At 42.8% G+C, this 13,298-nt stretch overlaps 1 protein-coding gene across 1 annotated transcript in view; it reads right to left on the minus strand.

Annotated features, from left to right (window-relative positions):
- The window catches only part of slc45a2 (solute carrier family 45 member 2), a 29,192-nt gene extending 20,772 nt beyond the window's left edge, over positions 1 to 8,420 (minus strand). Inside the window, exons 1-4 of the mRNA XM_030435015.1 lie at positions 8,296 to 8,420; positions 5,501 to 5,643; positions 2,431 to 2,892; positions 68 to 244 (exon numbers count right to left, since the gene is read on the minus strand). Coding sequence (XP_030290875.1) covers positions 68 to 244; positions 2,431 to 2,892; positions 5,501 to 5,561 — 700 coding nt within the window. The 5' untranslated portion in view covers positions 5,562 to 5,643; positions 8,296 to 8,420. The remainder of the gene's footprint in view (positions 1 to 67; positions 245 to 2,430; positions 2,893 to 5,500; positions 5,644 to 8,295) is intronic.
- Positions 8,421 to 13,298: the final 4,878 nt, after the last annotated feature.

The raw sequence follows: 13,298 nt of genomic DNA on the forward strand, positions 1-13,298 counted from the left end.
AGTGTGTGTGTGTGTGTGTGTGTGTGTGTGTGTGTGTGTGTGTGTTTGGGTGGGCTGTATTACACACCTGTGAGGAGAGCGTGGTAGTGCAGGCCTCTTTCCTTGTCCTGATGTGAGCACACATCGAACAGGTAAGCCTTGATGGGCCCGTCGATGAAGTCTGCGGCGAAGTCGAACAGCACGACGCCGAACATCACCACCACTATGGCCCAAATACTCTTCAGCGACCTTTCGGTGACCAGCGCTGCAACAGAACAACACATCTCATCACTCATCGAGCACACGACTTTCATCGCGACGCCTCCCCCCGTCGTTCATTCTTTTTTTCACTAAACTTGTGAGGAGTTTCATTTGCCAATTTAATTTGTCACCTCACAAGAAACGGAAAAGGCGATAAGAGGCCTTTTACCAAGAAAACCAATTACGTCGGACAGGTAACAATCACATCTTGAAACCTGGCTGTTTGATTATAAAGTGCGGTCTCGCTCCGTCTTAGAAAGTAATGAAGGATGATAACAAAATAGCACGAGCCAAACAATTTCCAACAAAATTACAACATTAATTTAATGATCCTTTTAAGACGCGAGTGTTCAGTGAGGCGAGAACAACAGAAAAAGGTCATTAAAAACTTTAGAATAGATCACATTAAAAGATAAGTTCGCCCAAACGTTTAAATCTCAGTCATCGTCTTCTCAGCTCCACGCCGACTGAAGTTCTTGTGAAGTTTCGTAGTCAACCACACATTTCTGGAGCTTCACAGCAAAACAGGGTTGCGGCATTCTCCTCAGGCAAGCTGTATGGAGCCAATTTATGTTTTTTTGGTTGTTTTTTTTTTTACTTTTTAAAACAAGTCCCCGTCTACGTCAGTTGCCGCGCTGTTTCGCTGCGAAGCTCCGGAAATGTTTTGCCGACGACAGGAATTCTCATGACCTTCCATCGGCTGAGAAGATAATGACTCAATTTCTATTTTGGGTGAACTTCTCCTCCAACAGATCATGAAACCTCTCTGTCGCTCTGCGCTCAGTTTTGCATGGAGGCTCAACAGGCCCTTTTTTTTCCCTGCATGTTCAGACAATGACACGATTTACAACCAGAGGGAAAACTCCGAAACGAAGCTGTTGGTCCGAGGGCTTTTACAACAATGCCAACGTTATGTCACACGATTCCCCGCGGCATCCACTACAACCCTGAGAACACAGGAAGGTAATCGGCTTACCCAGCGTACGTCAGAAGAAAGAAATACTTTACAGCATTTTACGATGATTACAGCAAAGCCCGGAGCCTTTTTAATAAGAACTTTTGTATTATTTACAGCCTGTAGCTGAAAAAAACGCCGCTAGTAATGTCTTGTTTTACTAGTCCTCCTGTATAATTGTATGGTTTCATGATGAAATAAACCTCTGAACCTCACAAACCAAACGCTCCCTCAAACTTCGCGGGAACACAGAGTGAGCGCTAAAATGTGCAGAGACGCTGCTAAAAATACGGTTTTACACTATTCAGTGTCCCTCACAACGATTACTCTAATTATCCTCCAACAGAACGATGTGAGGGAGGTATTCAGAGTGATGTGTTTCAAGCTCCATCATTAAAAGTTTTCACTGAATTGTCTCTAGAAAATGGTCATTGAATACGGCCACAACCTCACACTGATCGGGCGAAGCTGCTCGGTGTAGTAACAATACGGCCGTCTTCAGCGGTGACTCAGCTCGTGAAAGTGCTTCCAACTCAAATCCCTTCGAGATTCTCTTGTGCAGAGATCTTCTCGTGATGCAGCCCGGAGGCCCGACGAATCCTCACCAAATCTTATCAGCCGTCCCCTACATCAAACCTGCGATTCTCTCACTCATGCCTCGTCATCCGTCTGTGCCGGCGGGCATCGGCTCAAGACGGCCCTAACAAGTCACACATTCACCCTCAGTCACAAGTTAAAAGTGTGAGCATAAGAGCATTTCGGGACCTCACGCCCACACATTTAACAAGTTAAATCTGTCACTCTCTCTCCCCCCCCCCCCGCCAGGATCTGCCAGCGAGAAGACTGTGATAGACTTCAAAGCCTGAGTGTGAAAGTCCAAGAGATGAGAGGGAAGCTTGACAGCACAAAATAAATAGTTAGGATCATTGCATCAGTGTGAGCATAATCCGATAACAAAATGGCAGCTAAAAGTTGTTCTTCAAGGGGCAGCAAAGCCGGTTAGTGCTCAAAACCTGACAGAAACATAAAGACCTTAAATGTTTGTCTTGGCTCGTCATAATTATCCTTCTGCATATTCCCAAACATCAAAATGAGATCAAGGTGATGTCAGATTTCGACAGTGAACTGCTACAGTAAACTTCTAAAAGAACTGATCATTCACTCCCCTTCATCCCTCTGAATCAAAAGGTAAAAATACACCTGTACCTCCCCCTCTCGTTCTCTGTTTCCCTCACCTGAGATGACAGCATCCCCGTTCAGGAACAAGGTGATTCCCAGCAGCATGAGGATGCCGAGAGCCAGGATGTAAGGCCTCCGCCGGCCCCACGACGAGCGGCAGTAGTCGCTGGCCGAGCCGATGATGGGCTGCAGCAGGAAGCCCAGGATGGGGCTGATCAGCCACACCAAGCTGTACAGACTGCGAGGAAGACCCACGCTCAGGAGCACGGGTGTGACGAACGCTGCCTCCACGGCGTAGCAGAATTCCCTTCCGAACATGACCAGGCCGTGGAGGATGAGGCGTCCCCGAGAGCGCCTGGGGGGCTCCACGGCTCCGAACACAGCACTGTCCACACTGTCCATGTAGTCCCCTTTGGAGTAGTCTGTTGAGTACTGGTGCAAAGAAGTGTGTTTGCCAGGCTCCGGGACCCGGCAGGCCTGGGGCCTCACAGACTGGTCCTCTGATAGAAGGGTCATGGCTGACAGAGAGAGGGGGAAGAGGGAGAAAGGGAGAAGGAACAAGGGAGAGAAGAAGAGACCTTAGGTGCAACAGACAGAGAGTGAGGTATTGTTTGTCCGCCAGGTGATGGATGAATGGCCAAATGCCCAATCCTCGCTGTGGTGCTCAGCCTGAGCTAATCCTCCTCTCTACTGCATAGCTGAGCAATGAGTCCAAGATCCAAAACAGCTTTACTTTACATGTGAGGGTCTGCCGGCTGGTCTGAGCCGAGCCGAGAGGAACTCAATGAAGAGGAGAGCGAGAGGGGAGGAGAGACAGAAGTGGGTGTATTTAAGAGATTACTGAATGTTTCTTCCCCTTCTTCAGTCTTCAAAGCACTGTAGTAAAAGTCCCGGGGCAGTTCATGAGTGAGTGTGGGTGTGTGTGTGTGTGTGTGATGTGTGATGCGTGTGATGTGGTGAATTGATTCCATTGCTTCCACAATTACTAATGATTAGCCACTAGTGCAGTATTTATTTGTTGGCCACTGTTCTTTCAGATGGGAGGTGGATGCCACCTGACTTAATTCATTCACTGACGCATTTAAAGGTAATTTAAAAAGTGAGGAAGCCAATTTGTATGTATGTATTATTACGTTAATTGGAAAAGTTGAAGAGAAGGTTAGGAAAACATATTCAAATAAGCCATATGATAATTTGATTCCACCTTTACAGCGTGAGAATTCAATAATTTAATTTATTACCTTTTGTAAAAATGGATCCGGTATTAAAAGTTCTCAATAATGTATTATGCTTCTCTCTCTATAATAAATCCCACAGCTCTCTTCTTCCGTTTCATCCACAATTTAATTTGTATTTTAATCACAGTTTTTGAAGCCATGCTAGCAGTCTGGCTCTGACAACGTCTGTCCATCAGTCCAGACTGAAAATCTCATTAACTGTTGGATGACTGCTGTGAAATTTGGTCCAGACATTCGTGTTCTCATCAGTATAAATTCAATTTGCTTTGCATATTTCCCCCCGACTTTTTATATTTTAATTTAGTCATCAGGTTGGTTTCAATTTGTCCTGAACTACTGACATTACCATTCGCCTCAGATGTTGTGAAAATGAAAGCATGTTAGCATTCTGAGGTTAGCATTTAGCTCAAAGTACAGCCCTGCAGACCTGCTAGCAAGGCTTCAGACTCTTATTTAAAGCTCGGACAGGCAGCATGTTATGTTTTATTTATAGAAAAACAAACATCCCGACATCAGTCAATAAATCAGTGTCTGTCCACCAAACTTACCTACATGCTTACCATGATTGAGTCTTCCACAAGGCTAGCAGATGTATTGCTAAAGCTATTAGCAAGCTATTGGTACAAGAATGGCAGTGAAAGTGCAACAGAACTTTCTTATAATTTCATACTAGTTCGACAACAAGGAGAACTATCACTAGCGTGTTTTCAAGGCTAGTTGAATACGGTGAGTATCTAACTTAACTCTAACTCACAAAGCACACAGCCCATGAGCCCAAGAAAAAGCCACAGCGACAGCAGCACACTCCCGTAGAAGCTCACGTTAGCACAAAGCACAACCCCTTAGTCAAGCTAACACTATTAGCACAAAACACACACCCACAGCAGTAAAACTGCTGCGCCTATATACTGAGATTGTGGAATTTACATAAGCGTTTATCTGCTCTTTCAATAGTGAATCTCCCTGCTGGGTTGGATTTTTTCTGTTGGAAACTATCAAAATTCAGCTTGCTCTTGCTGGTTTCTACAGTTTTACCAACCCCAACATTAAAGGTGCAGTTAGTTTAAAACATTAAGAACTTAACCAAATACACAATGTGCAGAACTGCTTTGACATTATTTCAAAGAGGTCTTTCTACTGTTTTGCAGCTTTATTTACTAAAGTTAAAATGCTAACTAGCCGGCCCAGTGACTGTAAACCTCTTTCTCCCAGTGGTCCAAAGTTTCTGGGCTAGCGATGTAAACACAAACACTGCCCGGCTAGCTGCACAGCTAACTGAGCTAACAATCTAAATGTAACATAATAGTCACAGGGCAGAATACAGTTAGCAGCAGTTAGCAGTTAGCCTCTGTGTTGGCAGAAATATTTAAACAGGGGGCAAATTCTTACGTATTGCACCTTTAAAATGTGTTGATATTAATCAACAATTGGAAAAATTGAAAAATTGAAAAACTGAAAACGATGCAGATGGCCCACTCCAGTCTCCATGGCTCTGTGATTAAAAAGGTGCTGACAAACTGGAAAAACAACTTGTGAAAGAGAAATTTAAGACGACAAAGTTTCAAGACTCCCTCTTTCTTCTCGTGTGATTTGTAGGAGGAAACTATGTCTTGCATCGATCAGACTATTCAGGGCTCCAGGAGAAACGGCTAAAGAAAGTCTGAGCCGAGTCGTCTTTGCTCATCGCCTCTCGCTATTCATTGAATGTGTCACTGGATCACTGTGTGCTTTTTCGAAAGTAATATTTTTCCTTTTCCTTTTGAATTGTGGAAGTTGGATGAGGCAGATAAATGCCTTTGAGTGACGAGGATGTATTGATGTGACATAGCGGGTTTCGCCTTCGACTTGGTAACAGCCTGCACTGTAAATAAAAGGTTTTCTTTCCTACTTTGTCTTCTTTCTTTATTCTGAAGGACACGTATTGAGCGGTTTTCCACGGTGGGCTCCATTCCGGTTGTCGAGGAGAATTTCCTTGAAAAAGGTCAGTTTCAGGTCAGGTGTTTCTTTCTTCTCGGAATCAGAAGTCGAGCCCTGCGAAACCATCACAAGAATCACAAGAACATCATTAGGGCTCAATTACACACAACAGATTCACCGTGTTTGTGCCTGCAACAACAGACTTACAGCACCTGTTCTCTGTCCCACTTCACTTTTAACTCACGTCTGTGTTGTGTTAACCTTCAAACCTTTCAGCTCTTTTCTTTCCAGTGATGTGGCCTATTTTCTTGCGGCGTGCTGAATGAATTTTTTTTTCCTGCAAATGTATCTGAATTAAAACCGCCGGATCGAACTCAAAAATCAGTGCCGAGCAGCGTGACAGGACGGCCTGGAGTGATGTGCCACTTTCCAGAAACCGTCATGTAACAGGTATTATAACAACTGACGTCCAACTGTATAAAAAAACAGCTCGGTCCAGAAGGAAACGTCAGTCCTGAGCAGTCTCCAGAAATAGAAACTAAGTACATTTACTCAAGAGCTGTAGTTGGGTACCTGTTCTCTACATTTTAAGATGGAAATACAAGACTTTAAAATCCACTACAGCTATATTCACATTCAAAAACATTTTAGCTTAAAGATTAACCAGCTCTTTACAACTATTCTTCTTGTGACCCAGCTGCGGCAGCATGTTGAGCGTCCTTGGGCAAGACACTAATCCACAAATAGCTAAGTGAGGATTTATAGAGGGGCACTATGCTTGAAAAGCATTGTATCCCTCCGGATAAGCAGGTCGGCACCTTGCCTTGCAGCTTCTGCCATCAGTGTATTGCAATGGACAAATGTGGCATTAGTTGTTAAGTGCTTTGAGTGGTATAAGTGGAAGTCTATTTACCATCTTCTGAAAGGAAGTGGCTACTAAGAGCACCTTGTTATGTTGTAGATGTCTCTGAGTGTGAAGGATTTCCAGCAAACGTGGTTTAATTTAGAAAGCTACAGGCACAATTATCCAAGATTTCACAAAAGAGGCAAAAGCTTCACCTCAGCTTTCCTCTCTGATAAGTCATCTTTGGGTTCGGTCCGACCCTCAGGTTGAAAACTGCTCGACTCCTAAGCTGTGCCGTGACTGACCTTCTTACAAATATGTACTAGGAAAAAAAATCTGAAAACAGAGAGGATGTAAAAAGCTCACATTCATATACGCTCACTACTCACACACACACTGAGGTACACAATTTCCGCCAGTGTAAAGCATGTGCATTTATTATTATGCTGCAATCTGCTAAAATAGTAAAATGCTGCTTACATGTTCGTGCATCAGTACAAACAGTCAATTTGCATATGTCTATACAATATTGTCATTTATAATAATAATCTCTATCAAATTATTACCTGCTGCTATGATAAATCAATTTTCCCCCTCTGGGATTAATACAGTTATCTATCTATCTATCTATCTATCTATCTATCTATCTATCTATCTATCTATCTATCTATCTATCTGGCATCTCACGGAGGCTGAATAAGTCCTCATCACCATCCAGCTGCTGGCGTGATGGAAGATATCACAGCGTCCTATTTCACAAACGTTTCCAACGCAGTCCTCGAAATCCCACTCATCTTTTTTCTCCCCCGAGAGAAACGTTCAGATTTTTTGTTCCTGTGTGTTAAAAGCTGTTTGATAATGGAAAGAGGAGAATGTCAGTCTTCTCTGACATATCCAGCCGTAAAGCCGCCCCTCGGTGTCTTACTGGAGGTTATCTCCACATCCTTGGTGTTCCCATTGTTTGGTTAGGGGAGCAGTTCAACTAATCTGTCCATTCATCCATCAGGTCATTTGTAACTCTGACAACAGCTTTTGGCAGCAAGCTGAAAAATTGATTAGTTCAGCTTCCCAGTTGTCCACTTAAAGCGAAGACTTTTTTAAACTTGAATCAATCAAGCAATGCCCCAACACGTCAGTGTATTCATGAATAACGTTAATTTTTTATAGGTCAAAATCTGGCGTGGGGGCTGACTCGAATACCAAAACTGATCAAGATTTACAGCTGGGAAGAAAAATGACATAAACAGTCTGTGTCAAAGATATAAAGTAATACAATACAGTATAAATAACAGGTCAGTGCACAAAAGATCCAAGGTCAAGTGTGTAGGATTCAGTGGGATTGAGCTGCTAAGGGAGCCAAAAATGCTCTCAACAGTCCCTCTCCAGAGCCAGTCTTTGCTTTGTCCCTTCGACTGTATATATGGACAGACATCACCCAGAGGTGTCAAAAAACAGGCAAAGGGATGCAGTGCAGGTGTAGCTAAGTCAGCCAAATGAAGCCTGTTTTTTAAAATATGGATATACTCAGTTTCTTTCTTTGTGCCTGCAGTGTTTTTTCCCCCTCCCCCAATCTCTTCTCTGTGCGTTCATGAAATAAATCCCTAAGAGTTGAAAAAAATAAACTCTGTGCTCTCCTCGGCTCCGGGTGTTTATTGAGGCTCTTTCCCATCTCCGCCAGCTGTCCGCTGGATAAAGCTAACAGGGTCGCTCGTTTATCCAGAACACCACCGTTTGTCTCTCCGCTCCGGTCTTTTATTCCAATTAACTGCACGGAAAAACAGATTATCTGTCTGATATTTGCATTAAAAATTCTCCAAAAAGGTTCTCAAAACCGCAAACACGGTCCAGTAGTGAAGATCAGTGACTGGAAGTAGCTGAGGCGAGGCCGAGCAGACAGCTTAAAGTAAAATAAAAAAAATCACCTTTTGTTTTGGAGCCAGCCTCAAGTGGCCATTCGAGGAACTGCAGTTTCTGGCACTTCTCTGCATTGGCTTCATTTTTTTAACAACTTTCCATTCTGGGCTACTGTAGCAACAAAAGAAAAGAAAAAAGAAAAAGAAGATGTAATACATATTCTTAGTTATGTAAACGATACATAACTAAGAATATTATGACATTTCTGCTCCTAAATCCAGGGTCTTTAAGGTTAGTCGACAACCACAGACAGGATTCAAAAAATAATTTATCCTCATATTTCCGTCCATCAATTTGATTGACAGTGGTCCCAAAAGTAAAACTACTCAAAGAGGACACGTTTTGGAAGCGTGTACGGTCTACCTGAGGGAGACGGGGTCATATTCTTTGTTAAGGACTTGAATAAAAAGGCACAATTTTAAATAATAAGGGATTTTCTTGCATCTCATTAAAAGGGGAGGTTGAAGGCGAGGTGACATATTTCGATGAGCTGTAAAGGTCTAAAAGTAAAAGTAGAGCGATCTGCATGAATTTTTTAGAAAAGGATCATTTTGGTCCACTCCACATCATGCCCCTGTGATTAAATATTGCTTTAATGAGACAGAAAAATAAGTCTATAATCAGACCTCCACCCAAAGATGGAGAAGCAGGTTCCACTGGCTGGTTTACTCCCATGTGCAGGGCGAGTTCCTGCCCTCATGTCCAGTCAGACGCTCTGGTGGTCAACTCACTTTAGACATGCATGCTTTTTAGAAAAGGGCACTCTACTAACACAGCATTAGTACAAATGGCTGACCTTTTGGAAAGTACTGAACCCTTCTCTCCTGAGGACAGTCACCAAAATTTCAACGTCACGTTTAGTCGACCAATCAGCAGCCGGACGGGAAGACGAATGAGCTGAGAACGTGTTCCAAACAAACACTCACTAATCCCATTGTGTTCCTCCGAGAAACTCTTTTTTTCTCAGTTTTTTGAAGTTTTTGAGATCAGAGGCAGATTTCAACCCACTCTCAGCCAGCGGCGTATAAATAACACAGTTCACATTTTGCTGGGATCATAACAACTTAAAAACTGATATTGGCTTTGGATGGTGAAGTTAACTCTTGTTAACACAGCACATAAATAGTGTTGTTATGACATACAAATTAGCATGTGCACAAACGACCTCGCAAGCTTCATCTTCTTTCCAATTAAATTTGTTGGCAACATTGGCCGATGTTTTCCCTCCGGCACGACCCTGAAGTCTCTGGGTAAAATGTCTTGACAACATCAGAAATGTGTGCAGATATTCACATCCCCCTTTAAAAACCCCCAAACCCTTAGCAGGTACATTTGTCTAATCTCCAGTCTGAAATAGCTCATCGCACTAAATATAAGACTCAATTACCCGGAAAGTAAGATGCTTAATGGACTTTTGCATTTCTACAGCGCATTTCCAGTCCGCTGACCGCCTAAAGCACTTGGGGACACTTGTCACATTCACCTGGTCACACGCACATTCATACATTGATGGCAGGGGCGGCCAACTTGCTCATCAGCAGCAATTTAGTGTTCAGCTCAAGGACACTTTGACATGCAGCCAGGAGAGCCAGGGATTCGAGCCAGCGACCTTCTAATTGTTGGACGACCCACTTTACCTTCTGAGCTACAGCTGCCTTTTTATTTATTTGACTTATTGCAAAATAAAAACACCTTGTACTCATTGTTTTTGTTTACATTTTGTTTTTTTCCCACTTATTTCAGAATTTTTTCCAGTCGTGATCTTGGAACTTTTCATCTAATGCCACCATCAGGTCAACATGTTTAGGAGTGTCTAACTTCTTGCAAAACTGTGTTTTTTTTTGTTTTTTTTTGTATTTAGTTATCATCAATAAATGGTAATTGAATGACTTTATAAACCATTCGTCAAGCAAACTGTTTATAAAACTTTGTAAATATCAAATAAATACTGTTTAGTTCATCTGTAAACATAATTTGATTGGTAGTTATGAAGTTGCAATGTTAATGTTGATAATGTTTAATTTACCATGTATTAATGATGTTTATCATAAAGTGTTACCAATATCTCTGTGTTTTTACTTTACCGTAAGTCTGAGTTTTGGGTAATTATTATAACACTGGTTTCAGAGCTAATTGGCAAATGTAACAGGCTTACATATTAAACTTAAAAGGTGAACAAGGCAAACAGTAAACCAGCTCAATATCAACCTGTAAACATTACCATTTTGAGCATTTTCACATCACGACATTAGCATTTAGCCCGCAGCTGAAGCCTAAACTCTTGTCGGCCTCAGTCATCAGAGGGTATCCTGGGACTGTAAAGTGTTTCGAGTGATCATACCTCCAGCAGCTTTCAGCCACTTGTCCTTAAAGGAGGCAATCAATTATCGTGGAGGACTTTTCATCATGATCGAAAAATGTTCAAAGAGACCATCGTTGACTTCTACTGTCATTACTCAAATGGACTGGCCAGATTTTCAAAATGCCCCCCCAAACCACTTGTCCCGATGGACGAGTTCTCGATTTAACCATGAAATCACAAGGGCTCTTTTGTGGTCGGGCCTCAGCAGCACTTTGAGCTAATCAAGTGATGATGCATGTGATCCCCGGGGAAGGATACTGATCAGAAGGAGAAAGGTGGGAGCAGTCAGGAGGGAGGCAGCACAAAGAAAAAGGTCATCTCTGCTTCCTGAATGCCAGCCAGGAAACATTTATAAGAAATAAAAAGAGTGTGATTCACTGTCTCCGCTCGCTGTCAGAGTGTACACAACAACACGTGCACACACACGTGAGGACTATTAAAATGTACATTCACATCAGCCATCGCCTGGGGGACTCGATGTGACACTGTCATAGACGAACTATTAGTTGATAAATAAAAAATCACTCAGCAACATTTGTGTTTTAAGTTTTTTATGCTTTACTTTGATGGTAAACTGAATATGTGGTTTTAAGCCTGACAGTCTGATATGACAGTTATTTTCTCTTCCACGTTTATGACTTGCAGTGTGGAGGAGAAAACGTAAGTTCTTCATTCTGCTGATGCTAAAATGCTTTAAAAAGTCAGTTTACATTTACATTTAAATGCATTGCCATAATTACAAAAAACTATAATCCACCTGTTTATGACACAATATCTGGTGACACTTTCGAGCTCAACATCCTAAAATATTTTGAATGTCTCCTCTGAGTGTTTACTGAATACCTGCTGCTCAATGGACGTTAAATAGCTCAGATTTACGGTGTTTGAAGCTCGCACTAATCTCATACTATATTCACAGTGAATTGGCCTGTGTTTGGCCTCGCGGGGTGAGAGTCAGATGTTTGGAGTCACACAGACATTCCTCACATACGTGCATGCCTTTGGGTTTTACAGCCTACTACTGGGACCCAGAGATGAAGTCGTTCATTGTGGATTTCAAACATTGACTCTGAGCTGAACTCAGTTCCCCAGAATTCCTCAGTTCTCACACCTAGGTGCAAAGACTGCCAAGGGAGCCCGCATTGAGCTACTATTGTTCAGGGCGACAGACCCCGTACTGACCAGACAATCAAAGCTCCAGCATCTTCCTTTGTTCTCGCTCTTCTCCATAATTTTCCCCTCGGGGCTGCCTGCCTCCAAGTTCTCAAAAGAACTTCTCCTCACTACTCAGTGCGTTTACATGACACTCAAGAAAACCAAATTACTGGGTTAGTCCGACTGTGATCAGATTTTAAAGATGCATGTATTCACCTTAGTCTGACTAAAATCAAACCGGATCGGATTTCTCATAGTCGAAGAAACACCTAGATTATTCGATTGATAGTCGCATTACTCCTGCATGTATACGTTCCATCAGATTGGATTCAAGCAAGAGCGCCATTATGCATCTAGTTTGTGTAATTATCATGTACACCATAAACGAAATGTACAAAGATGTAGCTTCGTCTCGGTCTTTGTACGCCATCTTTCTCGAATGCTGAGGAGGAGTTTGTTGTTGCTGGTGACATAAAGAGGTCAGCTGGAGGCAGTGGCGGTTCTAGACCAGTTGTAATAGGGGGGCCAGGATGGGGCCGGCTTTTTGGTTAGGGGGCACATACTGCCCGGAAAAAAACGATAAATCCCTCATTCAGACAATACAGTGTTTACAATTTCAGCAATTTTGATTGGGTCGTAAACTGCTGAGACACTTTATTTCTGACTTTCCCTTTAAAACAAAATCATTGCAAGAAATCTGTCATTGTATTATTAATGCAGACTCCCTGTCGGGGGGGCCACAGGGGGGTCCAGACTCAGAGTTACGGGGGCACTGGCCCCTGTTGGCCCCCCCTCCTAGAACCGCCCCTGGCTGGAGGTGGCTCTATTACCACTAGTTGAAACGGGTACAGCGCCACCTATCGTACTGGGGTATGACATGCTTCGGCCCAATAATTAGATTTTCTCACCGGCATGTAAACAATTGCAGTTGTCTGATTGAGGAGCATAGTCGAACTATGGCTGTAATCCGACTAAGCTGTGCATGTAAACGTACTGACAACAGTGACGCGAGGTCCTGCTAGTATTAGCACCAGCAGCTGCGATGCAAAGCTTGCCAGCTAACTCCACAATCTGAGGAACATGAAGTAAGTTAGCTGCTAACCCTGCAAAGTAGCGACCAGTTGCCTCCGACCTTGCAAAGACTCGGGGTCCTTCAGCCTGGACCGGGTGTGATAACAGCGAGCTTGTACAAGTGTGACTACAACATAGTGACAGTTTAGTACCTTTTAAACAAATTGTTCTTTGCCTGTCTTCAAGAGTTGTGGTCATCTAATGTAAATTGGATCTTATTATTTATCATAATTTTATAATCATACCCGATAATAATTCCGCACATTTAACCCAAAATTCCCCATTCATGATGCATGAAGCACTACACTACTTAGTGCACTACTACATTGTTGAAGTTCTGAAAGACAGCTGAGTGCACAAAGCTGCCGACTGTGTTGATGTTCGCTAGAGGTAAAAGCTCGAAGAGCGTTTGTGTCGGCTCTT

The sequence above is a fragment of the Sparus aurata genome, chromosome 12 (assembly GCF_900880675.1).
Source record: "Sparus aurata chromosome 12, fSpaAur1.1, whole genome shotgun sequence".
Classification (NCBI taxonomy): Eukaryota; Metazoa; Chordata; class Actinopteri; order Spariformes; family Sparidae; genus Sparus; species Sparus aurata.